Below are 25,862 nucleotides of genomic sequence, written 5' to 3' on the forward strand. Positions count from 1 at the left end.
TCCTCTCCTACCCTTGTCACCCACTCTTCAAATTACTTGTCAGGTTGTGTGTGCTCCACAAGACTGCCAGCTCCATGCTGTTCACCTGTATGTCCCTAGTGCTGTCTAGGATGCCCAGGAAAGATCGGAAGGAGATAGGCTTAATTCTACAACCACATTTCTTCCACATTTTAACTGATAAATTGAGGTGTGTCTTAACAGTTGGAGGTGTTTTAGAGTGGCAGCTGGTGCCTGCTCACACACAGACTGTCATACCTATTTTACTGTTTTCTCTTCACCTGAGTTACATGCCCTGTTGGTAATACATATATTGTTTGGCACTTAAAATGTTTTTGTTATTATACTTTGACATGAAAACAAGAAGTTCTTTGTAGTAAGGCCTGGAAGCGGAACATCAGGACATAAATTTATCATCTGTGAAAGAAATATTTATTAGAGAAATGGCCACAAACCCTTATTATATAGAGAAGAAATGGCAAGAGCTTTGTGGAATCTAAGAATGGCAGATGCCCACAAATAGATGAAGCTGGTTTTCATCTGACTACATATCACATGGCACGTGAGGCAACTGAAGGCATGAGAAACTGTCACAGCTCTTAGAAAAGATGAAAACTATTTCAGAGAAGTTGACATGACTGATTTATGAGTCTTGTAGGATTATCATTAGCATCTCAGTCAAAGAAGAACACATCATATTTTAGACACAACTGAAAGTTGTTAGTGCTAATGGGCTTGCCTAATTATTTTACAGACACACACGTACAATTTGGGGGCATAGTAAGACCACAGGCGGGCAGTGAACTCATTTGTACTCACCATCGAAATCGATAATGATAAAAGCTTAGTTGGTACTGAATAATTTTTGGTAAACTATTTTTCTAGGCACATTCTAGGGGCCAAGGATCAATAAATTAGACATTGAAAAGGCAACAGACATTTAATATTAATAAATGTAATAAAGTGTTATCCATTCAAGACCAGAAGTGTGTAAAGTTGCAAGTGGTAAAATGATCATTCTGGTACAGATGAGGTGGTTGGAGGAACGTCCAGGCTTCCTAGAACTGGTGAATGCTGGGCAGTTTGGCTGCCTGGGAGCCCATCAGGCAGAAAAGAAAGGGAAGCCCCGTAGTCAGGGAAGCAGTAGCTGCAGGTGGTACAGCTCATGGGGAGTCTGGGATGAGGGCAGGCAGAGGGTGGGAAATGAGGCTGAGGCTGGTCAAGGAGGACCTGGCACGCTCAGGCTTTGCTCTCGAGGCCGGGGTCAGCAACCTGTTCTATAAAGAGGCAGGTAGTAAAGATTTCAGAGTATTTGGACTGTAGATCTCTGACACGATTTAGCTATACCACTGTAGCACCGAAGCTGCCCTAGATGGTCTGTAAAGACCAGGCATGACTGTGTTCCAATAGGACTATTTACAAAAGCTTTTGAAGGGCTGGAACTGGCCTGTGAGCTACAGCCTGTCAGTTACTGAACTCTTTTTGGTCATTAAAAAATTTCCTTTAGTATGTAGAATAACTAAATATCTTATAATCAGTGGCATAATCCATTTGGTGAAATGTTAGCTGCTAACAATATATATTATCCTGATTTTATTACTGAGCATGTAATGAGCAGAATGGCAAGTAGGTTTCACACCTTGCAGAAACCGAACAGAAACATTTGCTCTCTGGTTATACGGTTCTCTGCCTTATTTCTCCTTTCACTGCAACATTTCTCAAATAAGTTTTCTGTTTGCACACCATCCTTCCCCTATAATTCAGCTAATGACCACATGAAAATCCAGTATTTTCTCATTCTCCTGTCTGTCTCCTTGACACTGAGGATATTGAGAAAGCCCCACTCAATTGCTCCCCTTATAGATGTCTTGTGAAGCTACATTTATGGGAATAAAGTGTCCAAATGACTAGTCCAAAATACCAACTTTTCTAAGCCTCAATTTCTTCATCTGTAAATTGTGGATTTTTGTGAAGACTAAATAGAAAACAGCACAATGTCAAGCACAAACTGAGTACGTTACCTCCCTGCTCGCTCTTATTCCTTCTTTTTCCTTCAAAGTAACCTTTGTGCCAAATTTCCCTCTTTTTTAGTCAAGGCAGAAGTAATTTTTAGTGACTCATTTCCTATAGAACTAAATCATCAACTAAAGTATTTTGATGTTTTCATGCATAGCCTTATTGTCTTTTTATGTATTTAGCGTATTTACCTAAAAGACTCTACAGTACCTCACAATGTTCAATTAATGTTTTTTTGATTAGCTTTTTAGCTAGTTATATTAACTGACTACGTATCTTTATATAGACCTACATGCATATGATTGGACATACCTATACACATAGATACAGTATATATATTTCATAGCAGCAACTTCAAACCTTTCCCACTTTTCTCAAGCTTCTAAGCTTGACCCCTCCTCAGTCGCCTCTCCTACAAGGACACAGAGGAGAAGCCATCCTCTACAAGCTCCCTTCACCTCCTCCGCCAGGCGCAGGAGCTCCCCTACCTCTGTGTCCAGTTAGGTCTCCTTCTCTCCTAAGGAAAAGCTCTCCACCTCTGGCTGGAGTGCTTACCTTCCAGTTTTCTCAGAGGACTTGCTCAGCTGATGACCTGCCCCTCTGCAGTGGACTCACCTTCGCCCTCAACAGTCTCAAGTCCTGTGTGACTGCACACTTCCATCCTCGATGCATGGCAGTCCAGTTCCCACTGCTCTTTCCAAAGTAACCAAGCACCCTTCAGATGCCAAAACCAGTGGGCCCTTGCCCCCTGCACAGCAAATTCTACGTTCCCCCTCAAAGCACATTTCATACCCTGATTGCATGCTTATCTGTAACCCTCTAGACGTGTGGTTAGAGCAGAGACAGTGCTCTTGGTATTCCCGTTGCCAAGCACAGGCCCTTGAATAGAGCTCCAAAAAATAGGCACTGGCTGAAAAGAGATAGGCAAGAGCAACACACACATACATTTCTTATTTCCAAGTTTTTCCAAAAGCCGGGAGTAGTGGATAGTTGACTGAAACAATGAATCATTAATGCACAGATGAATTAAGAGAATTCATCAATCACTGAATTAATAGAGTTCATTTACTCTTCAGCTAAATTATCTTTGCCTCCCCACTGACTGATATAACACCTTCAGGCAGGTTTCCTCTACTTATTTAGGACAAAGAAGTAAACGGCGTAGATACCTGGCTTCTCCTGTATCCAGTCAGACAACCATTTTAAGTGGCAATCACAGGTCCAGGGGTTTCCATGAAGATAAAGACTTTCCAGATAAGGCATATAGGAGATCATCTCTTGAGGAAGGGAGCTCAGGAAGTTATCAGACAAGTATAGATACTTAACGAAGGATGTTTTAAATATCTGGAGGTATCGCAAAGACACAAATGTATCTGGATGGAGTTTAGTGAGCTGATTTCCTTCCAAGTGCACCAATCGGAGAAAGGTAAGTCCATTGAAAACCTCTGGGTTTATAAACTCAATACTGTTGTGGTCCAGATGCAACCGTGTCAAGCTCCTGAGACCATAAAAAGTATCTTTCTGAAGTTTTCGGACTTTATTATAGCTCATTTTTAAGACCTAAGAATAAAAAGAACATAGTTTGTCAAGCGGGTTGTCACAAAAAGGAAAAGCTTATCAATAATAGAAAATATGTTGAGATTAATCAAATACAGTGTGTGTACCTTGTCTGGATCCTAATTCAAGTGTGTTAGCTACAAATTAAATACAAGAATATCAGGGAAAATTAGAATAATTTGGAATATATGATAAGAAATTATTGCTAAAAATTTAAGATACAAATGATATTGTTTTTTTTAAAGATTCCTTAACCTTAATATATCCCTCTCTATAGATAGAGAGACACAGATATACTGAGGTGCTTAAAAATGGAACATTATGATGTCATGAATTTGTTTCAAAACAATGCAGTGAAGAAGAAAAGTAGTTGGTAGGGTGCAGGTGAAACAACATCTGTTAACTATTGAAGATATATTGGGTTTCATTATTGCTTTTGTGTATGGTTGAAAATTTCCATAATAAAAAGTATCTTGATACTAAATCTTTAATAAAAAATAGTGATTTTAAGTTACCTCTCACATTTTTAATAGCTTTATTGAGGTACAATTAACATGCCATAAAAGTCACTTGTCTAACATATGCAATTAAGTAGTATTTAACAGAGTTGTGCAACCACCTGTATTAATTTTAGAAAATTTTCATTGCCATAAAATCAAAACCGATATCCTCTGGCAGTCATTTCCCTGTTCCTCCTGCCCCTAGAAAACCACTAATTTACTTTGTTTCTATGGATTTTCCTATTCTGGACATTTAATACAAGTGGAGTCATATAGGATGTGGTCTTTTATGTCTGGCTTTTTGTAATTTGCCTAATATTTTCCAGACCCATCCCTGTTGTAGCATGTGTCAGCCCTTTATTGCCAAAGAGTATTCCATGTAACGTATTTTGTTTATCCACTTATCAGCTGATAGACATTTGGGATGTTTCTACTTTTTGGCTATTTGAGTCACATGATTTTGAATTTAATTGAAATTAAAATAATTTTTTGAGCATTTCCACAGTACGTGGGTATTCTCCAATACCTTCTTTACTTATACTCTTTCTCCCAAAAGAAAAAGAAATGGTAGTGAAAACAATGATTTCTCCTATGTTTCTGGTTAGGCTTAAATATGCAACATAGAAAATATTCCCTGAGAGTACACTCTTAAACTCAGAGCTCAGAGCTCCTCAATATCTATTGATAAGCTGGTTAGCAGAATAAATGTGTTACGGACAATTGCATTCTCTGAAGACATATATTCCAAAGAAAGCCTGATGCAGCCAAAGCAACAGAAGTGCATAACTAGACTGAATTTCATTGTTTAACACAGCCCTGATATTATGTCAAAAGGCTTTGTGAACACTGGCATTTTATCTTTTATAAAGATATTACTGACCTATTTTATTATAATGTATCTTTTTTGTGAGAATTTTGGGATAGAAGTTGTGGCTTGTGGATCAAGATGGTAGAGTAGAGACATCCTGAGCCTTCCGTGGACAAACCAGAATTTCAAGTGCATGTAGAACAACTATCTTTGAGAGCAAACTATAGACAAGCAGAAAAGATTTTTACACAACTAAGGATATGAAGAAACGACCACATCAAGATGGACAGGAAGCATGGAGTTACAGTCTAGTCAGGACCCCCCAGAATGGTGACCCACAAACAAGAGGGGTATCACAACAATTGAGGACCCCACTGAGGAACAAGAGTTCTGAAACCCATATTGGGCTCCCCAGCCCAGGGAACCTGTACCAGGAAGACATGATGGGCCTGCACCCCCATAACATTTGGCTTTGTAAACCAGCAGGGCTTATACCCAGGAGAGCTGGAAAGCAGTAAGAAGTTAGGACTCTACTTCTAAGAGCACACACACAACCTCACTTGCCCTGAGTCCCAGGGCAGTGACAGCAGTTTGAAAGTGCCTGCATTACACATGAAGGGGATTCACTGACAACTTTGAGGACGTGTTCCAGAGGAGCAGGGATCTGTTAGAATGTTCTCCAGGGACCAAAGCACTGATGGGCATCATTTTTTCCCACTTCCCTTCTCCTTTGCTGGCCCAGTGCTGGCAGGAGACTATCAACTTACTTTCAGCAGAAATTTTATAGGCCAGCAGGGAGTGGCAGGATATATTCAAAGTGCTGAAAGGAAAAACCTGAAAACCAAGAATACTCTACCCCGCAAGTTTATTACTCAGAATGGAAGAAAAGATAAGGAGTTTCCAAGACAATGAAAAGCTAAAAGAGTTCTCAACACCAAACTAGCCTTACAAGAAATGTTAAAGGAACTTTTTTAAGCAGAAAAGAAAAGGCTATATATCCAAATAAATACAACAAAGGAGGCAAGACTATACAATGGGGAAAACATAGTCTCTTCAATAAATGGTGGTGGGGAAACTGGACAACTACATGCAAAATAATTAAACTGGACTATTTTCTTACACCATATACAAAAACAAACTCAAAATGCATTAAAGACTAAAATGTTAAGACCAGAAACCATTCAACTCCTAGAAGAAAACTTATTAAGCTCTTTGAAATTGGTCTTAATTTTTTTTTAACTGTCTCTTCAGGCAAGAGCAACAAAAGCAAAAATAAACAAATGGGACTACATCAAGCTAAAAAGCTTTTGCACATTGAAGAAAACCATCAAGGAAATGAAAAGGCAAGCTACTGAATAGGAGAAGATATTTGCAAATGATATAACTGATAAGGGGTTAATATCCAAAGCTGTAAAGGGTTCATACAACTCAATCAAAAAAACAAATAATCCAATTAAAAAATGGGCAGAGGACTTGATCAGACATTCCTCTGAAGAAGACATATAGATGACCAATAGACAGATGAAAAGATGCTCAATATCACTAATATCACTAATTTTACAAACATACATGCACACACACATATGTATAATGGAATATTAGCCATAAAAGAATGAAATCTTGCAATTTGTAACAACATTGATGGCCCTAGAGGGTACTTAGGTACTATTCTAAGTGAAATAAGTCAAAGGAAGACAAATATTATATGATTTCACTTATGCGGAATCTAAAAAACAAAACATAACAAAACAGACTTATAGATAGAGGGAGCAATCTGGTAGTTGCCGGAGGGGAGGGTCTGGGGGAATGGGAAAAATAGGGGAAAGAGAATAAAAGATATAAACTTTCAGTTGTAAAAAACCTCAAGGGGATGTAATGCACAGCATAGGGAATATAGTTAACAATATTGTAACAAATTTGCATGGTAACTAGATTTATCCTCACCAATTCCTAATATATATAAAAATTGAAGCACTGTGTTGAAGACCAGAAGCTAGTATTACATATAAACTACATTTCACTTAAAAATTTAATTTAAAAAAAATCAGATAATGTTGTGCTTTTCCTGAACAATTTTTTATTTCTTTAGAAATTTAGTAGACTTCACAAATTGTGAGTCAGTTTCTCAAAAGCTTTAAGTTCTACCTATAGCAGACATCCTGATCTTTATGTATAAATTTCCCTGTATTCCTCTTATTCTTATCCCTTGATTTGTTTTTACCATTACTTTATTACCTACTGGAATGATAATTTTTCCAACATTTGATGCATTCTTGGATGGCTCCATAACTTTAAAAGATTTGAAGACAATTATAAATAAATAAGGTATAAATAAGCAAAGTGAAATGAAGAAAATTATGCTGATGTAATGGAAATCTAACTTCTGTCTAAGACAGCAATTAATTTTAGGAACCCCATTCAATTCCCCAATGAGCATGACTGGAAATTCCCTTTCAAGATTAAATGTTAAAGGTTTAGTAATCCTGGTGTATTGACTTTTCTTTATCTGTTAGCCTGAGGTCTCAGAAAACTTGCCTCAAAATTTTCTTATTCTAATTTTCACATACTATTGCATTTAATAAGAAATCCATTCTTTCATATCCTCCTTGATGTCTACTTCTAATTTACAGAATTTTGATTTCTGGACTCTCCATGAATAGCCAGCATTTGGAAGTACTTCTCGCTTCTTGAAACTACCACTTACCCTCACCAGTCTTACCTGCAAGGCCTGCAGATTTGAGAAGGTCTTAGCAGGAATTGTGTGAATGCCATTGCTGTGCAGCATTAGTAACTCCAATTTGTTGAGGCCAGAAAAATCCATTTCTGTCAGTCTAGCCAAGCTGTTGTACCTGAAATAAAATACCCAGCATAAGCCAAGACTGTCAACTAAAGTTCAAATGTCAAAGCAAACACACACACAAGCACATACCAAGCCCAAAGTCTCCTGTTCTTTAACTTGTGGTGAAGGATACACAAATGCTTGAAATATCATTAGAATTCATCAGATGCCACAGAGGTTTACCGTCTACCTAGCCCTTGCAGTCTTAGTTAACATTACCATCCACATTCTCAGAACATGCCATATTCCTTCTCATTTTCAAAGCTGTAGGGATATGCTGTTTCTTTGGGTTGGAACACCCTTGATTACAGCCCTATTTGTGAGCACTGTTAAGACCCATTATTTCATGACATGTCCCCTTACTCTCCCAAGTGGAATTCATCCCTGTGGTTAGGAACCCTGGGCTCTGAAGCCAAATGGTTTGGCCATGATTCTGAACTCAGGTGCTTGGTAGTGTTGACACACTGGTAAAATCAGTAATCTTTCTGTGCCTGAGTTTCCCCATCTATAAATAGATGCAATAATAGAACTTACTCCAAAGGGGTTATGAGGATTAAATGGAATACATGACAAGTGCTTAGCTCAATGCCAGGACTTAATAAGCACACAGTTAATGTGCTTATTATTACTAGTGATCTTTCCCAAGGCAGTGTTTATGCTCTCTTATGGTTCTTATTAAATTGTACTGACTGTCATCTTTCTTTTAACTCTATCTTAGAGAATTGAATAATACATCTTTTCATCACTCTATCCCTGGTACCACTCATTGTGTTTGGCACCTAATAGGTGCTCATTAATATCAAATAAGTGATGTCTGACTACATGTGCCCATGTACAGTTTTCATGAACCTTTAAAATATAATCACCTTTTGTTAGATTTAATTAGATATGCATTTTAAAAAGCATTTTAAGTAAGTCACTTTGTACGGGGAAAGTCCAAGGGCATAAAAAAGGATCTAGCTAACTTTTTATACATATCTTTTATATATGGGAGGACACTTCCATTTGTCCTGTTATCTCAAATATATCATAACCCTGATTCTTAACAGGAGCTATATTATTTTTCAGCTAAAATGTAGCCAGAATGAAGCTTTTCAAAATTCATGGGACTTTCAACCTACCAAGAGTGACTCTAGATTCCAGAAAAACTGCCTCCTAGTAAAATCTTACCAGGAAATTTTTTTTATTGCCTCTAACAAACTAAGGTCCTCGTGCACTCATTTCAGAAGAAAAATATTGTTAAAACAACTGTGGTTAATCTCTCAAAGTCACAAGTGTTTGGGAGACAAGTCACCAGTGTGATCCATCCCTCTTTGAGAAGCGGACAACACAAGGGCCCCCACGTACCCTAAATTGATACGCTCCACATCACGGGGGATGTTGTCTGGGATGGAGGTCAGGTACCGAAACGTGCAGTGTACCTCTGTGGGCACATAACAGGCACAGCGGCGAGGACAGGCCCTGCCCCCAGGGGAGGCCACCAGGCAGATCACAGTGAAAAACAGCCAGCAAGTGATTTCTCTGTCCGTTACCTTCATCCTGAAAAAACATCACACCTTGAAATTATAGACATAGTTTGAACAGAGTTCCAGTTTGACCATACACAGTTATTCTGGCAGTCTGGGAGACCTTCCTGAAAGGTCACTAGGTGGACAATTTCATTCACAACTTTTGTGGTAAAATTTACTTTTTAAAAAGCCTAGTTTGTGCTGGAGATTTGTGCTAATGCAGGCTATTTATTGTTGTGAAAACTCCTTCACAGCTTCTCCCTTCTTAGTGAAAAGCAGCAATCCCAATTACTCAGGAATTCTTTAAGGAGAGAAAATGAAGACTATAATGAAGATATTATGACAACTGGAAAACATACAGCTCAGTTTTCTGTTTATATATTAGTTCTTTTAGACTAACTTTTAAAAAACTGATTATAAAACTAAAAATGTGCATCATAGAAAATTTGGCAGCTATAAAAAAGTGGAAGAAAATTACTCATATTCCTACCACCCATATATAATCAATATTTTGCTGTATTCCTCCAGTCTTTTAGATAGTATGTATATTTCTGAATAATATGTATATAATCAAACTAAATTTTATAATACATTTTATTGTTAAATGTATATATATGTACTTTTCACTTTATTAAGCCTTGTTCAAAAGCATTTTTTAAGAGCTGTAATAATCCACTGGAAAGCTGAATAAATCTCTAACATGTCAAACTCTTGCCAAAAAAAAACACATTACATACAAATGATGACCATAAGCAACAGTAACTTGCTGAGAGGGCTTGAGCCTTGTACCTGCACTGTAGTGGGCCACACTGACCCTTGCTGACATATGTGGCTCTCTGCTTTTGCTCTGCTTAGCCTCTTTCTTTGCTCCTTTCTCCCCACATCTGCCACCCCCGTGGCATTGATGAGCATTAACAGGAAAGAAATATGCTTTGTTTGTTGGAAAACTGATGTTACCCACATGTGGAGCAAGCCCAGGGAAACCTAATTTTTTCCTGAGATTCAGAGCATAACAAAGGTTGCAATAAAATCTTCATTATGCTTTCTAAGAAGAGTGACCTTCATAATTTATAAATCCAAATGTTCTTTGGAATAGAATAGTTTCTTTTGGATTCTACCAGCAATCGTCCTCTAGCCATAAATTACAAAAAATAACATAGATACGGAATTGCTTGAATCGCCATATAAATATAAAGATAATGGAATTATTGTTAGCATTTAGAACAGATTAAAATTAATATAGGACTAATCCCATGACCACGTTTTTCATTGTAACATCTGGTTTCAAAATTTTAAACAAACATTGTATTATTGGAAACAGCATTTCCACCTTCTTACTATTATGTAAGCAAAGAAAGGAACAGTAGGATGAAGGTAATTCTCTTGTTTAGCTATAAAGTTCTGGGTATGCCCACATAAGAGTCATTTAAGAAAAAATCTGAAGTCTAAAAGAACATGTGGATAATGGATTCCCACAAACTTAACCCCTAAAGTGTACATAATGAAATAACTAGAAATTGACAATACCTAAGCTCTTCTTCCCTGGTCCTGAATCCTCTCCTGATATAAAGACACAGAATATTCCCAGGAAATGAAAAATTGTATTCAAGCCTGAATGAAAAAAAATTTCTCTGCTCCCAAAGTAAGCAAATAGCTTAGTCTTTTTGGCTTGTAGTTGAGAATTACTACTCTGGACAGAGACCCAGAGGCGCTTCCACTACTTCAGGGTATTATAACCGTGCCCACATTAATCCATAAGAAGTGTTCCTTTATTATAATTTCTTATTACAGAAACAAAGGCAAAGTGGGGTTTTAAAAGTTCCTTTTCCTCCCTCAACAGTGTGCTTTAATTCCTCTTAAAGGTGTCATTTAAATATAACTATTAATATCACCCCATTTTGCCCCCAGGTCCCAGGAGTTAAATTTCAATTTGCCTTTTTGGAAAAATCTGTCATAGGTGCCCCACAGTTAGGGTCTCCGGCGTCAGTCACTGAAGAGGGGGCGCTCCTGCTTGCTGCCCTCCGCGCTCTCCTGGGCGTCCTTCCGCACTCAGCCCTCCGCCCCTACCCTGCCTGCTGCCCGCTCCTGCGGCGGGACGGCTGCCTTCCCACGCCCGGCCCCCGGCTGCTCCCCTCCGCGCGGCCGCTCACCTCTTTGCTCAGGTGACCGATGGTCTCGGGCCCCCGTCGGTGTCCAGAGCTCGGCGGTCCGCGTCTGGGGACCGTCCGGAGCCGAGGGAGGGGAGGCGGGGCGGGGCGGGGTGACGATGACTTGTGTCGGGACTCCGCAGGGGCTCCACGCAGCACGGAAAATAAACGACCACCAAGTTCTTCTTTGTCTGCGGTCTCATTTCCTGCTTGATTTCTAATTCCCCAGATTTCTCCAGGCTTGTCCGAGCTGGTGGGCAGGGCAGTTTCAGCGCCGGTAAGTTCATGCCACCGTGACCTGTTGGCAGATGTGCCTTTTTGGTTTACGGGTTTGCTGTATTCAAAGCCGGCTTCCTTGGTTCTGGGGCTTCCCAAACTTGTGTTTGAAGGTTGAGAATTAGTGATGAGCACCTGTGACACCTTCAGTTTGAATTTTCTGTTTGGCCCAACTGGAGAACGCGATTCTCAGAAAACTGCATTTAAATGTTATGATTTGTTTGGGTTGTGGTTCCCCACTCACCTCCACCCCCACCATCCATGAAAATAGCCTCTAGAATCGCCCCTAGCAGCTCAAACCTTGTTTACCAGTTCCTGCAATTGTAGATAGGCCTCCCAATATTTTGACTCATAAATAATATAACTAAAATGACCTTGTTTCACTCTTTCTATTTTACACTGCATTTGAGCTTTCATTTAGAATTTTTAGGGCTGTGGTCCTTAGGGGCCAGAAACATAGACCTTGTTAAAAACACAAATTCTCAGACTCTATCCCAGATTTACTGAGTCAGAAACTGAAGGAATAAGGCAAAGGGGTCTGCGTGTTTACAAGCCTTGCAAATGATTTCCATGCAGCTTCATGTTGAGAATTGCTGGTTTAGGAAAATAACTTCTTGTAATGATTGTAGTTCATATTTATTGAGGGCTTACTCCATGACAAATACAGTTACAAACATTTTCACGATACTGACTCACTGAAACCTCACACCACCACCAAAAAACCTAAAAGAAAATTATTTATGTCATTTGCATTTTTTAGGCACATAACGGTGACTCACCCCAGGTCATTGCAGCTTTTAAGTAGGCTAAGCCAAAGTTGATTCAAACCCAGGCAGTCTGGCACGGTAGTCTGAATTTTTAACCACAGAGCCCAGGCTATCTCATTTAGCTACACACTGGGACTGTTCCCATATTCAGTGTCTAAGCAGTGAAGTGATTTAGTGAAGTTAGTAATCAGAAAGCCAGTTACCAAGGCAGAATTATAGAATCAGGGACTCTAGAAGTAACTCTAGAAGCATGTGTGATATGAACTTGGTCTTTAGCTCTTCAGAGCTGACATGGTTCTTTAAGTTAAAAATTCACATGTGATGTCCAAACTTGGACGTTTGCTCTGGAAACATGGTATATTGGTGGATTATTGGCATCCACAGTTTTTCTTTCAAAGCTCCTTGGCGACCAACCTCATGGCTTCATATTTTTTAGCCAGTTTCTAACCAAGGTCTAGACTCTCAGAGCCCTGCTATGCTAGGATGAACCACAGAAAGATGATGGTGATACGTTACTCATTTTCCCAGGAGGGTTGTCAGTGGTCATTTCTGTTGTTGTTTTAAGAACTTTCATTAGGAGTGTTTCTTGTTCTCAGGCTTTTAATGAGAAGCCTTTCTACAACTGTTTTGTGTCAGAGGTCTCCATGTATTTTCTGCATTTTATTTATTCTGCTAGAATTACTAGAAAATTGAAAGGCATGTTAGGACTAATTATATTCAACTTGCTCTGTGTTATAATAATTAAAATAATAAAGTCAATAATTGCTTTTATATTTAGAGCATGTGTGTGCCAAAGGCTTTATACATGTTGCTCAATTCTCAGAAATATTCTTCTGAGGTAGATACTCAAAAGTATACCTTGTTTTTAGGTGGACCACTGAACATAAAGGGTGCTAAATGATTCAGAGCCATAATACAACACTGAATTAATCTAGACCACAAGGGCCCTGCATTTAGCCCTAGCTTTCCCAGCCACCTCTGCTTCTGCTTCCATGTTCATTATTGTAAAACAGCAAACCGAGGATTGACATATGACCATTCTCCTTTCTGACCATACTTTCTGTTCCTAGGCCTCACACCTGAGAATGGGAATTTGGAGTTTATCTGAACTCCTCACCCTGTTTCCCAGACTATGGGCATTCACCTGTACTTTCAGGATCATTTGCCATCTTACTTATATCTTACTATAGCTTACCTAATATATTTTTTTTGTATCATTAATCTACAATTACATGAAGAACATTATGCTCTAGGCTCCCCGCTTCACCAAGTCCCCCCCACATACCCCTTCACAGTCACTGTTCATCTGCATAGTAAGATGCTGTAAAATCACTACTTGTCTTCTCTGTGCTGTGCAGCCCTCCCCGTGCCCCACACGCACTATACATGCTAATCGTAATGCCCTCTTTCTTTTTCCCTGCACTTATCCCTCACTTCCCACCCATCCTCCCCAGTCCCTTTCCCTTTGGTAACTGTTAGTCCATTCTTGGGTTCTATGATTCTGCTGCTGTTTTGTTCCTTCAGTTTTCCTTTGTTCTTATACTCCACATATGAGTGAAATCATTTGGTATCTGTCTCCCTCCGCCTGGCTTATTTCACTGAGCATAATACCCTCTAGCTCCATCCATGTTGTAGCAAATGGTAGGCTCTGTTTTTTTCTTATGGCTGAGTAATATTCCATTGTGTATATGTACCACATCTTTATCCATTCATCTACTGATGGACATTTAGGTTGCTTCCATATCTTGGCTATTGTAAATAGTGCAGCGATAAACATAGGGGTGCATCTGTCTTTTTCAAACTGGAGTGCTGCATTCTTGGAGTAAATTCCTAGAAGTGGAATTCCTGGGTCAAATGGTATTTCTATTTTGAGCATTTTGAGGAACCTCCATACTGCTTTCCACAATGGGTGAACTAATTTACATTCCCACCAGCAGTGTAGGAGGGTTCCCCTTTCTCCACAACCTCACCAACATTTGTTGTTGTTGTTTGTCTTTTGGATGGCAGCCATCCTTACTGGTGTGAGGTGATACCTCATTGTGGTTTTAATTTGCATTTCTCTGATGATTAGCGATGTGGAGCATCTTTTCATGTGCCTGCTGGCCATCTGGATTTCTTCTTTAGAGAACTGTCTTTTCAGCTCCTCTACCCATTTTTTAATTGGATTATTTGCTTTTTGTTTGTTGAGGTGTATGAGCTCATTATGTATTTTGGATGTCAATCCTTTATCGGATCTGTCATTTATGAATATATTCTCCCATATTGTGGTATACCTATTTGTTCTATTGATGGTGTCCTTTGCTGTACAGAAGCTTTTTAGCTTGATATAGTCCCACTTGTTCATTTTTGCCTTTGTTTCCCTTGCCTGGGGAAATATGTTCATGAAGAGGTCACTCATGTTTATGTCCATGAGATTTTTGCCTATGTTTTTTTCTAAGAGTTATATGGTTTCATGACTTACCTTCAGGTCTTTGATCCATTTCAAATTTACTTTTGTGTATGGGGTTAGACAATGATCCAGTTTCATTCTCTTACATGTAGCTGTCCAGTTTTGCCAGCACCATCTGTTGAGGACACTGTCATTTCCCCATTGTATGTCCATGGCTCCTTTATCGTATATTTATTGGCCATATATGTTTGGGTTAATATCTGGAGTCTCTATTCTGTTCCACTGGTCTTTGGCTCTGTTCTTGTGCCAGTACTAAATTGTCTTGACTACTGTGGCTTTGTAGTAGAGCTTGAAGTTGGGGAGCGAGATCCCCCCCCCACTTTATTCTTCCTTCTCAGGATTGCTTTGGCTATTTGTGGTCTTTGGTGGTTCCATATGAATTTTTGAACTATTTGTTCCAGTTCATTGAAGAATGCTGTTGGTAGTTTGATAGGTATTGCATCGAATCTGTATATTGCTTTGGGCAGGATGGTTATTTTGATATTAATTCTTCCTAGCCAGGAGCATGGGATGAGTTTCCATTTGTTAGTGACCTCTTTAATTTCTCTTAAGAGTGTCATAGTTTTCAGGGTATAGGTCTTTCACTTCCTTGGTTAGGTTTATTCCTAGGTATTTTATTCTTTTTGATGCTATTGTGAATGGAATTGTTTTCCTGATTTCTCTTTCTATTAGTTCATTGTTAGTGTATAGGAAAGCTACAGCTTTCTGTGTGTTAATTTTGTATCCTGAAAGTTTGCTGAATTCTGATATTAGTTCTAGTAGTTTTGCAGTGGAGTCTTTAGTGATTTTTATGTACAATATCATGTCATCTGCAAATACTGACAGTTTAACTTCTTCTTTACCAATCTGGATTCCTTGTATTTCTTTGTTTTGTCTGAGTGCTGTGGCAAGGACCTCCAGTACTATGTTGAATAACAGTGGGAAGAGTGGGCATCCCTGTCTTGTTCCCGATCTCAGAGGAAAAGCTTTCAGCCTCTCGCTGTTCAGTATGATGTTAGCTGTGGGTTTATCATATATGGCCTTTATTATGTTGAGGTACTTGCCCTCTATGCCCATTTTGTTGAGAGTTTTTATCATGAATGGATGTTGAATTTTGTCAAATGCTTTCTCAGCATCTATGGAGATGATCGTGTGGTTTTTGTCCTTCTTTTTGTTGATGTGGTGGATGATGTTGATGGATTTTCGTATGTTGTACCATCCTTGCATCCCTGGGATGAATCCCACTTGGTCATGGTGTATGATCCTCTTGATGTATTTTTGAATTCGGTTTGCTAATATTTTGTTGAGTATTTTTGCATCTACCTTCATCAGGGATATTGGTCTGTAGCTTTCATTTTTGGTGGGGTCTTTGCCTGGTTTTGGCATTAGGGTGATGTTGACTCCATAGAATGAGTTTGGGAGTATTCCCTCCTCTTCTATTTTTTGGAAAACTTTAAGGAGAATGGGTATTATGTCTTCCCTGTATGTCTGATAAAATTCTGAGGTAAATCCATCTGTCCTGGGGGTTTTGTTCTTGGGTAGTTTTTTGATTACCACTTCAATTTCCTTGCTGATAATTGGTCTGTTTAGATTTTCTGTTTCTTTCTGAGTCTGTCTTGGAAGGTTGTATTTTTCTAGGATGTTGTCCCTTTCTCCTAGGTTTTCCAGCTTGTTAGCATATAGGTTTTCATAGTATTCTCTAATAATTCTTTGTATTTCTGTGGCATCCGTCATGATTTTTCCTTTTTCGTTTCTGATTCTGCTGATGTGTGTTGACTCTCTTTTTCTCTTAATAAGTCTGGCTAGAGGCTTAACTATTTTGTTTATTTTCTCGAAGAACCAGCTCTTGGTTTCATTGATTTTTTTCTACTGTTTTATTCTTCTCAATTTTATTTATTTCTTCTCTGATCTTTATTATGTCCCTCCGTCTGCTGACCTCGGGCCTCATTTGTTCTTCTTTTTCCAATTTCGATAATTGTGACATTAGACTATTCATTTGGGATTGTTCTTCCTTCTTTAAATATGCCTGGATTGCTATATGCTTTCCTCTTAAGACTGCTTTTGCTGCGTCCCACAGAAGTCAGGGCTTTGTGTTGTTGTTGTCATTTGTTTCCATATATTGCTGGATCTCCATTTTAATTTGGTCATTGATCCATTGCTTATTTAGGAGGAGCATGTTGTAAAGCCTCCATGTGTTTTTGAGCCTTTTTGCTTCCTTTGTACAATTTATTTCTAGTTTTATACCTTTGTGGTCTGAAAAGTTGGTTGGTAGGATTTCAATCTTTTGGAATTTTCTGAGGCTCTTTTTGTGGCCTAGTATGTGGTCTATTCTGGGGAATGTTCCATGTGCACTTGAGAAGAATGTGTATCCTGTTGCTTTTGGGTGTAGAGTTCTATAGATGTGTATTAGGTCCATCTAGTTCTAGTGTGTTGTTCAGTGCCTCTGTGTCCTTACTTATTTTCTGTCTTGTGGATCTGTCCTTTGGAGTGAGTGGTGTGTTAGTCTCCCAAAATGAATGCATTGCATTTCTATTTTCTCCTTTAATTCTGTTAGTATTTGTTTCACACATATTGGTGCTTCTGTATTGGGTGCATATATGTTTATAATGGTTATATCCTCTTGTTGCACTGAGCCCTTTATCATTATATAATGTCCTTCTTTATCTCTTGTTACTTTCTTTATTTTGAAGTCTATTTTGTCTGATACTAATATTGCAACACCTGCTTTTTTCTCTCTGTTGTTTGCATGAAGTATCTTTTTCCATTCCTTGACTTTTAATCTGTGCCTGTCTTTGGGTTTGAGGTGAGTCTCTTGTAAGCAGCATATAGATGGGTCTTGCTTTTTTATCCATTCTATTACTCTGTGTCTTGTGATTGGTGCATTTAGTCCATTTACATTTAGGGTGATAATTGAAAGATATGTACTTATTGCCATTGCAGGCTTTAGATTCGTGGTTACCAAAGGTTCAAGGTTAGCTTCTTTACTATCTTACTGTCTAACTTAACTCGCTTATTGAGCTTTTATAAACACAGTCTGATGATTATTTCTCTCCCTTCTTATTCCTCCTCCTCCATTCTTCATATGTTGGGTGTTTTGTTCTGTGCTCTTTTTAGGAGTGCTCCCATCCAGAGCAGTCCCTCTAAGATAACCTGTAGAGGTGGTTTGTGGGAGGCAAATTCCCTCAACTTTTGCTTGTCTGGGAATTGTTTAATCCCTCCTTCATATTTAAATGATAATCGTGCTGGATACAGTATCCTTGGTTCAAAGCCCTTCTGTTTCACTGTATTAAATATATCATGCCATTCTCTTCTGGCCTGTAAGGTTTCTGTTGAGAAGTCTGATGATAGCCTGATGGGTTTTCCTTTTCAGGTGACTTTTTCTCTCTCTCTCTCTGGCTGCCTTTAGTACTCTGTCCCTGTCCTTGATCTTTGCCATTTTAATTATTATGTGTCTTGGTGTTGTCCTCTTTGGATCCCATCTCTCGGGAGTTCTGTGTGCCTCCGTCTTCTGAGCAACTATTTCCTCCCCCAGTTTGGGGAAGTTCTTAGCAATTATTTCTTCAAAGACACTTTCTATCCCTTTTTCTCTCTCTTCTTCCTCTGGTACCCCTATAATGTGGATATTGTTCCTTTTGGATTGATCACACAGTTCTCTTAATATTGTTTCATTCCTGGAGATCCTTTTATCTCTCTCTGCGTCAGCTTCTATGCGTTCCTGTTCTCTGGTTTCTATGCCATCATGACCTCTTTCATCTTATCCATTCTGCTTATAAATCCTCACAGAGTTTGTTTCACTTCTGTAATCTCCCTCCGGACATCTGTGATCTCCCTCTGGACTTCATCCCTTAGCTCTTGCATATTTCTCTGCAGCTCTGTCAGAATGTTTATGATTTTTATTTTGAATTCTTTTTCAGGGAGACTGGTTAGGTCTGTCTCTGCAGCTCATCTCTCAGGTGTTGTCTGAACTATCTTGGACTGGACTAAATTTTTTTGCCTTTTCATGGTGATAGCGGTGGCTGTAGGCAGGTTGCGGGTGTGTCAGCTGGGAGAAGAAGGTCCTTTCCTGCTTGCTGGATGCCTTGCCCTTCTCCACTGCCTGTGTCAGTTACCCACATTCATGGAGCAGCCACTGGGTTAGTCCCCTAAACTGCTGTGGGTGGGGTCTCCATCAGAGCAGTGCAGAGCCCTGTGGGGAGTGGCAGGCACGCCAGGTGCGCTCCTCCGTGATAGCAGTGCCCCTGCCGGGCAGCTGTGTGGCAGCAACATCTTTTGGGTCTGGCCCAGGTGACTGTGTGTTGTGCTGGGATTCCGGTCAGCTGCTGGGAGCGTGCCTGCTCCCTCTGGCTCCACTGCAGGTGTGCGCACGGCTCTCCCACGCGGGCCTCTACTGGGCTCCTCTGGCTCCACTGCCACCGGTGCATGCAAGCCGCACCCAGGCTGTTCGGTCGCCGCTGCTGCAGCCTCGCACAAGCCTCTCCTGGTCCCCTCTGGTGCCATTGGCGCATGCAATCTGCTCCCTGTCCGTTTTGGCGCTGCCGCCCCCGGCATGCGCTGCCACTCTCCCGCTACTGGGTCGGTGTGTCGGGTTCCGTGCCAGTTGGAGGAACGACTGGCAGGCTGCTTAGTGCCATGAGGGGCTTCATAGCTGCACTGCCTCCCCACAGTTTAGGGCTCCTCCTAAGGTTCCCCAGGATTCCCAGCTGCTGACTAAGTGTGCCGGGATGACTTCATCCAGCTATGGGGTCCCTGTCTCTTTAAGACTTGCAGAAAGCACTCACTTTTCTTTTGTCTCAGGGGCTCTGGTTGTGGGGACCTGCCCGCAGGTTTTGCTTTTCTGTTTCTCTAATATCCAGCACCCCATGCACCTTGTGTCTGCGGTCTGTGTGCGGGTTTCTAGAGCTGGTTGTTTAACAGTCCTGGGCTTTCACTCCCTCCCCATTCTGACTCCTTTCTTCCTGCTGGGTTCTGGGGTGGGGAAGCGTTTGGGTCCTGCCTGGCCGTGTCTTGTATCTTACCGTCTTTGTGTGATGTTGAGTTCTTACAGATGTAGATGTATCCTGGCTGTTGTACTGCATCCCCTGGTGTCTCTTTTAGTAATAGTTGTATTTATTATATTTTCATAAATATATATATTTTGGGGAGGAGATTTCCTCTGAACTACTCATGCCACCATCTTCCCATGATCCCCCTAATATTTTTCTTTAAATCACTTCTCTCTCCTTTTTACTAAGTCTTTCCCTAAATATTCATATTGGTAAAGCCATAGGTTTGATATTTTTTCCAGTCAACATGAACAAACATACATCATCTTCACCCTTTACATCACCCCTCATCTTTGTCTTTGGCATTGCTTGTTTTCCTGCCTCATACTTACACACTTCTCACTCCTCATCCCTAACATAACAACCATGCCATTTTCATCTTATGCCCCCAAATCAGTGCATTGAATATGAATAAACTAAACTCCAATACTTACATATCATATATCCCAGGACAATCGTGACAACCCTTGGATTTTAAAACTTACTCATATGCATGTCAACAGTTAAAGTTTTTATATTATCTTTTAATCAGACACAATCATTAGTGGTTCCCAGTCCTGCAGTTTTCAGATTAATTAATTAACCATCAATCACATCATCCACTTAGTGATTCCAACAACACTGAAGTAAGCCTAAAGCTCCGGCCACTTCCATGAAGTTGCTAGTGGAGAAAGTGGAAAAGCCATGAAGAGACATGCCACAGAGAAAGGAGACAGAAATAAATTAATCATTATCATCCCTGCTGTGATACAGCTGCATCTTAGCCAACCAAAGTCAAAGTGAGACATTTATATGTCAATGAACAAATAATATTCTTGAACCCTAGCCCTTCAGTCATTCTGAATGTCACATGTGGGTTTGGAAGAGTTTGAATTTGAAGCCCTCTTATGAGCCCATGGATTCCAGATGATAGGAACTATAAAAACTGTGTAGAGGTAATTGTATAGTCCAGACTCAAAATGAAAAATTAAAGTCATGGTTGTGAGGCTGAAGATATTAGATACAAAGAAGCACTTAGGAACCAGAATTGTTAAGAATGTATATAAGGAATAAAAGAGGAAGGATGGAAGAGTCTTACATTTTTGGTTGACCACTTCCAGAGACTCTGGGAAAATCAGAGCTGGAGCAATTAAAAGCGAGCACCCCATGCAGATGCAGACCTGATAGCAGACCACGGCAGAGCAGCACAGTAACGGCCAATAGCCACAGCTGTCAAGAGTGAAAAGTCAGTGTTGGAGGGTGGCCGGGCTAACTTTAATATGGTACTCTGGTCACTGTACATGCAACATGTTTGCTTTTGTGACAGGAAAAGGTTCAAGTGAAACTGAACTCATCAATCTTCCTGAAAGTGATTTCAAAATAAAAATCATAAACATGCTCATGGAGGTACAGAAAAATATTCAAGAACTCAAGGATGAATTTAGGATGGATATTCAATCACAAGGAAATTCAGTATTTGAAAAGAAAAATAAAATGGAGGGATTAAGAAGCAGATTAGATGTAGTAGAAGAGATAGTAAATAGAATAGAAATTAGAGAAGAGGAATACAAAGAAGTTGAGGCACAGAGAGAAAATAGGATCCCTAAGAATGAAAGAATATTGAGAGAACTGTGTGACCAATCCAAATGGAACAATATTCACATTATAGGGATACCAGAAGAAGAAGACAGAGAGAAAGGGATTGAAAGTGTCTTTGAGGAGGTAATTGCTGAAAACTTCCACAATCTGGGGAAGTAGATAGTCTCTCAGGCCATGGAGGTGCACTGATCTCCCAACACAAGGGACCCAAGGAAGACAACACCAAGTCATACAATAATTAAAATGGCTAAGATCAAGGATAAGGACAGACTTTTAAAAGCAGCAAGAGAGAGAAAAAAAGATCACATACAAAGGAAACCCATCAGGCTATCAACAGAGTTCTCAACAGAAACCTTAGAGGCCAGAAGGGAATGGCATGATATATTTAATGCAATGAAGCAGAAGGACTTTGAAACAAGAATACTCCACCCAGCAAGATTATCATTTAAATTTGAAGGAGGGGGTAAACAATTTCCAGATAAGCAAAAGTGGAGAGAATTTACCTTCCACAAACCATAACTAGAGAATATTTTGGAGGGACTGCTATAGATGGAAGTGTTCCTAAGGCTAAATAGCTGTCTCCAGAGGAAATAAAGCCACAGTAAATTAATCAGAACAATTAATTACTAATCAGATGCAAAATCAAAGCAACTACCCCCAAAGTCAGTCAAGGGATAGACAAAGAGTACAGAATATGACACCTAAAATATGAAGAATGGAGGAAGAAGAAAAAGGAGGAAAAAAATAAAGAACCTTTCGATTGTGTTTGTAATAGCATACTAAGTCAGTTAAATTAGACTGTTAGACAGTAAGGAAGTTATCCTTGAACCTTTGGTAACTACAAATCTAAAGCCTGCAATGGCAGTAAGTACATACCTATTTATAATCACCCTAAATATAAATGGTCTGAATGCAACAATCAAAAAACAGAGTCACAGAAGGATAAAAAATCAAGACCCATCTATATGCTGCCTACAAGAGACTCACTTCAAACCCAAAGACATATACAGACTAAAGGTGAAGGAATAGAAAAAGATATTTCATGCAACTAATAGGGAGAAAAAAGCAGGAGTTGCAGTACTTGTGTCAGACAAAATAGACTTCAAAATAAAGAAAGCCACAAGAGACAAAGGTGGACATTACATAATGATAAAGAGGGCAGTCCAACAATAGGATATAACCATTATAAATATCTATGCACCCAACAGAGGAGCACCTACATATGTGAAACAAATACTAACAGAATTAAAGGGTGAAATAGATGCGATGCATTAATTTAATGAGACTTCAACACACCACTCACTCCAAAGAACACACCAACCAGACAGAAAATAAATAAGGAGACAGAGGCACTGAATAACACATTAGAACAGATGGAACTAATGGACATTTACAGAACACTTCAACCAAAAGAAGCATGATTCACATTCTTCTCATGTGCATATGGAACTTCTTCAAGAATAGATCATATAATAGGCCACAAAAAGAGCCTCAGTAAATTCAAAAGATTGAAATTGTACCAACCAACTTCTCAGATCACAAAGGTATGAAAATACAAATACAATACGCAAAGAAAATGAAAAAGCCCACAAAGACATGGAGGCTTAACAACATGCTCCAAAATAATCAATGGATAAGTGACCAAATAAAAACAAAGATCAAGCAATATATGGAGACAAATGGCAAGAATAATTCAACACCACAAAAATCTGTGGGATGCAGAGAAGGCAGTGCTAAGAGGGAAGTATATTGCAATACAGGCTTACCTTAGGAAAGAAGAACAGTCTAAATTCACAATTAACAAAACTAGAAACAGAAGAACAAATGAGGCCCAAAGACAGTAAAAGAAGGGACATAATAAAGATTAGAGTGTAAATAAATAAAATCGAGAAGTACAAAACAATAGAAAGAATCACTGAAAGCAGGAGCTGGTTCTTTGAGAAAATTTTAAAACTAGATAAACCTCTAACCAGACTTATTAAGAAAAAAAGAGTGTACATATATAAACACAATCAGAAATGGGAAAGGAAAAATCACTATGGACACTACCAAAATACAAAGAATTATTAGAGAATACTATGAAAAATTATATGCTAACAAACTAGATAGCCCAGAAGAAGTGGACAACTTTCTAGAAAAATACAACCTTCCACAGCTGATGCAGTAAGAAAGAGAAAATCTGAACAGACCAATTATCAGCAATGAAATTGAACTAGTAATTAAAAAACATCCTAAAAACAAGACCCCTGAACAGATGGCTTCACCACTGAGTTTTATCAAATATTTAGTTAAGACCTAATACCCATCCTCCCTCAAGTTTTCCAAAAAGTAGAAGAGGAGAGAACACTCCCAAACTCATTTTATGAGGACAGCATCACTCTAATACCAAAACCAGGCAAAGGTACCACAAAAAAAGAAAATTACAGACCCATATCCCTGATTAACATAGATGCATAAATACTCAACAAAACATCAGCAAACCGAATTCAAAAATACATGAAAAAGATCATCCATCATGATTAAGTAAGAATTATTCCAGAGATGCAAGGATGGTACAAAATTAGAAAATCCATCAACATCTTCCACCACATCAACAAAAAGAAGGACAAAAACCACATGATCATCTCCATAAATGCTGAAAAAGCATTTGACAAAATTCAACATTTGATCATGATGAAAACTCTCAACGAAATGGGTATAGAGGGCAAGTGCCTCAACATAATAAAGGCCATATGTGACAAACCCACAGCCCACATCATACTTAATGGTGAGCAGCTGAAAGCTTCTCCTCTAAGACTGGGAACAGACAAGGATGCCCACTCTGCCCACTTTTATTCAACATAGTTCTAGAGGTCTTAGCCACCACAATCAGACAACACAAAGAAATAAAAGGCATCCAGATTAGTAAAGAAGAAGTTAAACTGTCACTGTTTGCAGATGACATGATATTGTATATAAAAGAGCCTAAAGAATCCACTCTAAAGTTACTAGATCTAATATCTGAATTCAGCAAAGTTGCAGGGTGCAAATTTAATACACAGAAATCTGTTGCATTCCTATACCCTAAGGACGAACTAGCAGAAAGAGAAATCAGGAAAACAATTCCATTCACAATTGCATCAAAATGAATAAAATATCTAGGAATAAACCTAATGAAGGAAGTGAAAGATGTATACCCTGAAAACTACAAGACATTCTTTGGAGACATTAAAGAAGATACCAATAAATGGAAACACATCCCATGTTCATGGATAGGGAGAATTAATTTTATCAAAATGGCCATCCTGCCTAAAGCAATCTACAGAATCAATGCAATCCCTATCAAAATATTGACAGCATTCTTCAACGAACTAGAGGAAATCATTCTAAAATTCATATGGAACCACAAAAGACCCTGAATAGCCAAAGCAATCCTGAGAAGGAAGTATAAAGCTGCTGGAATTATGCTCCCCAATTTCAAGCTCTACTACAAAGCCACAGTAATCAAGACAATTTGGTACAGGCACAGGAACAGACTGGAGACCTGAGATATAAACCCAAGCTTACATGGTCAATTAATATATGATAAAGGAGCCATGGAAATACAATGGGGAAATGAAAGCCTTTTCCATAACTGGTATTGGCAAAACTGGACAGCTACATGCAAGGAAATGAAACTGGATTATTGTCTAACCCCATATACAAAAGAACACTCGAAATGGATCAAAGACCTGAATGTAAGTCATGAAACCATAAAACTCTTAGTAGAACACATTGGCAAAAATCTCTTGAATATAAACATGAGCAACTTTTTCCTGAATGTATCTCCTTGGGCATGGGAATCAAAAGCAAAAGTGAACAAATGGGACTACATCAAACTAAAAAGCTTCTGTACAGCAAAGGACACCATCTGCAGAACAAATGGCATCCTACAGTATGGGAGAATATATTTGTAAATGACATATCTGACAAGGGATTAACATCCAAAATATATAAAGAACTCACATGCCTCAACACCCAAAAGGCAAATAAACATATTGAAAAATGGGTGGAGGATATGAACAGACAATTCTCCAAAGAAGAAATTCAGATGGCCACCAGGTACATGAAAAGATTCTCCACATCACTAAGTATCAGAGCAATGCAAATTAAAACCACAATGAGATATCTCCTCACACCTGTTAGGAGGGCCAACATCGAAAAGACTAGGAACCACAAATGCTGGCTAGTATGCAGAGAAAGAGGGACTCTTCTACGCTACTGGTGGGAATGTAAACTAGTTCAGCCATTGTGGAAAGCAATATGGAGGTCCGTCAAAAAACTAAAACTAGAAATAGCATTTGACCTGAGAATTTCACTCCTGGGAATTTACCCAAAGGAAACAAGTTCTCAGATTCAAAAAGACATCTGCACCCATGTT

The 25,862-nt window shown here is 39.1% G+C and overlaps 1 protein-coding gene across 1 annotated transcript in view; it reads right to left on the reverse strand.

The window, feature by feature from the left end:
• The window catches only part of IGSF10 (immunoglobulin superfamily member 10), a 25,353-nt gene extending 13,876 nt beyond the window's left edge, over positions 1-11,477 (reverse strand). Inside the window, exons 1-4 of the mRNA XM_057499131.1 lie at positions 11,376-11,477; positions 9,065-9,256; positions 7,598-7,727; positions 3,183-3,573 (exon numbers count right to left, since the gene is read on the reverse strand). Of these exons, the coding sequence (XP_057355114.1) occupies positions 3,183-3,573; positions 7,598-7,727; positions 9,065-9,255 (712 nt within the window). The 5' untranslated portion in view covers position 9,256; positions 11,376-11,477. The remainder of the gene's footprint in view (positions 1-3,182; positions 3,574-7,597; positions 7,728-9,064; positions 9,257-11,375) is intronic.
• Between the last annotated feature and the right edge of the window lie 14,385 nt (positions 11,478-25,862).

Source organism: Manis pentadactyla, chromosome 1 (genome assembly GCF_030020395.1).
Source record: "Manis pentadactyla isolate mManPen7 chromosome 1, mManPen7.hap1, whole genome shotgun sequence".
In the NCBI taxonomy this organism is placed as follows: Eukaryota; Metazoa; Chordata; class Mammalia; order Pholidota; family Manidae; genus Manis; species Manis pentadactyla.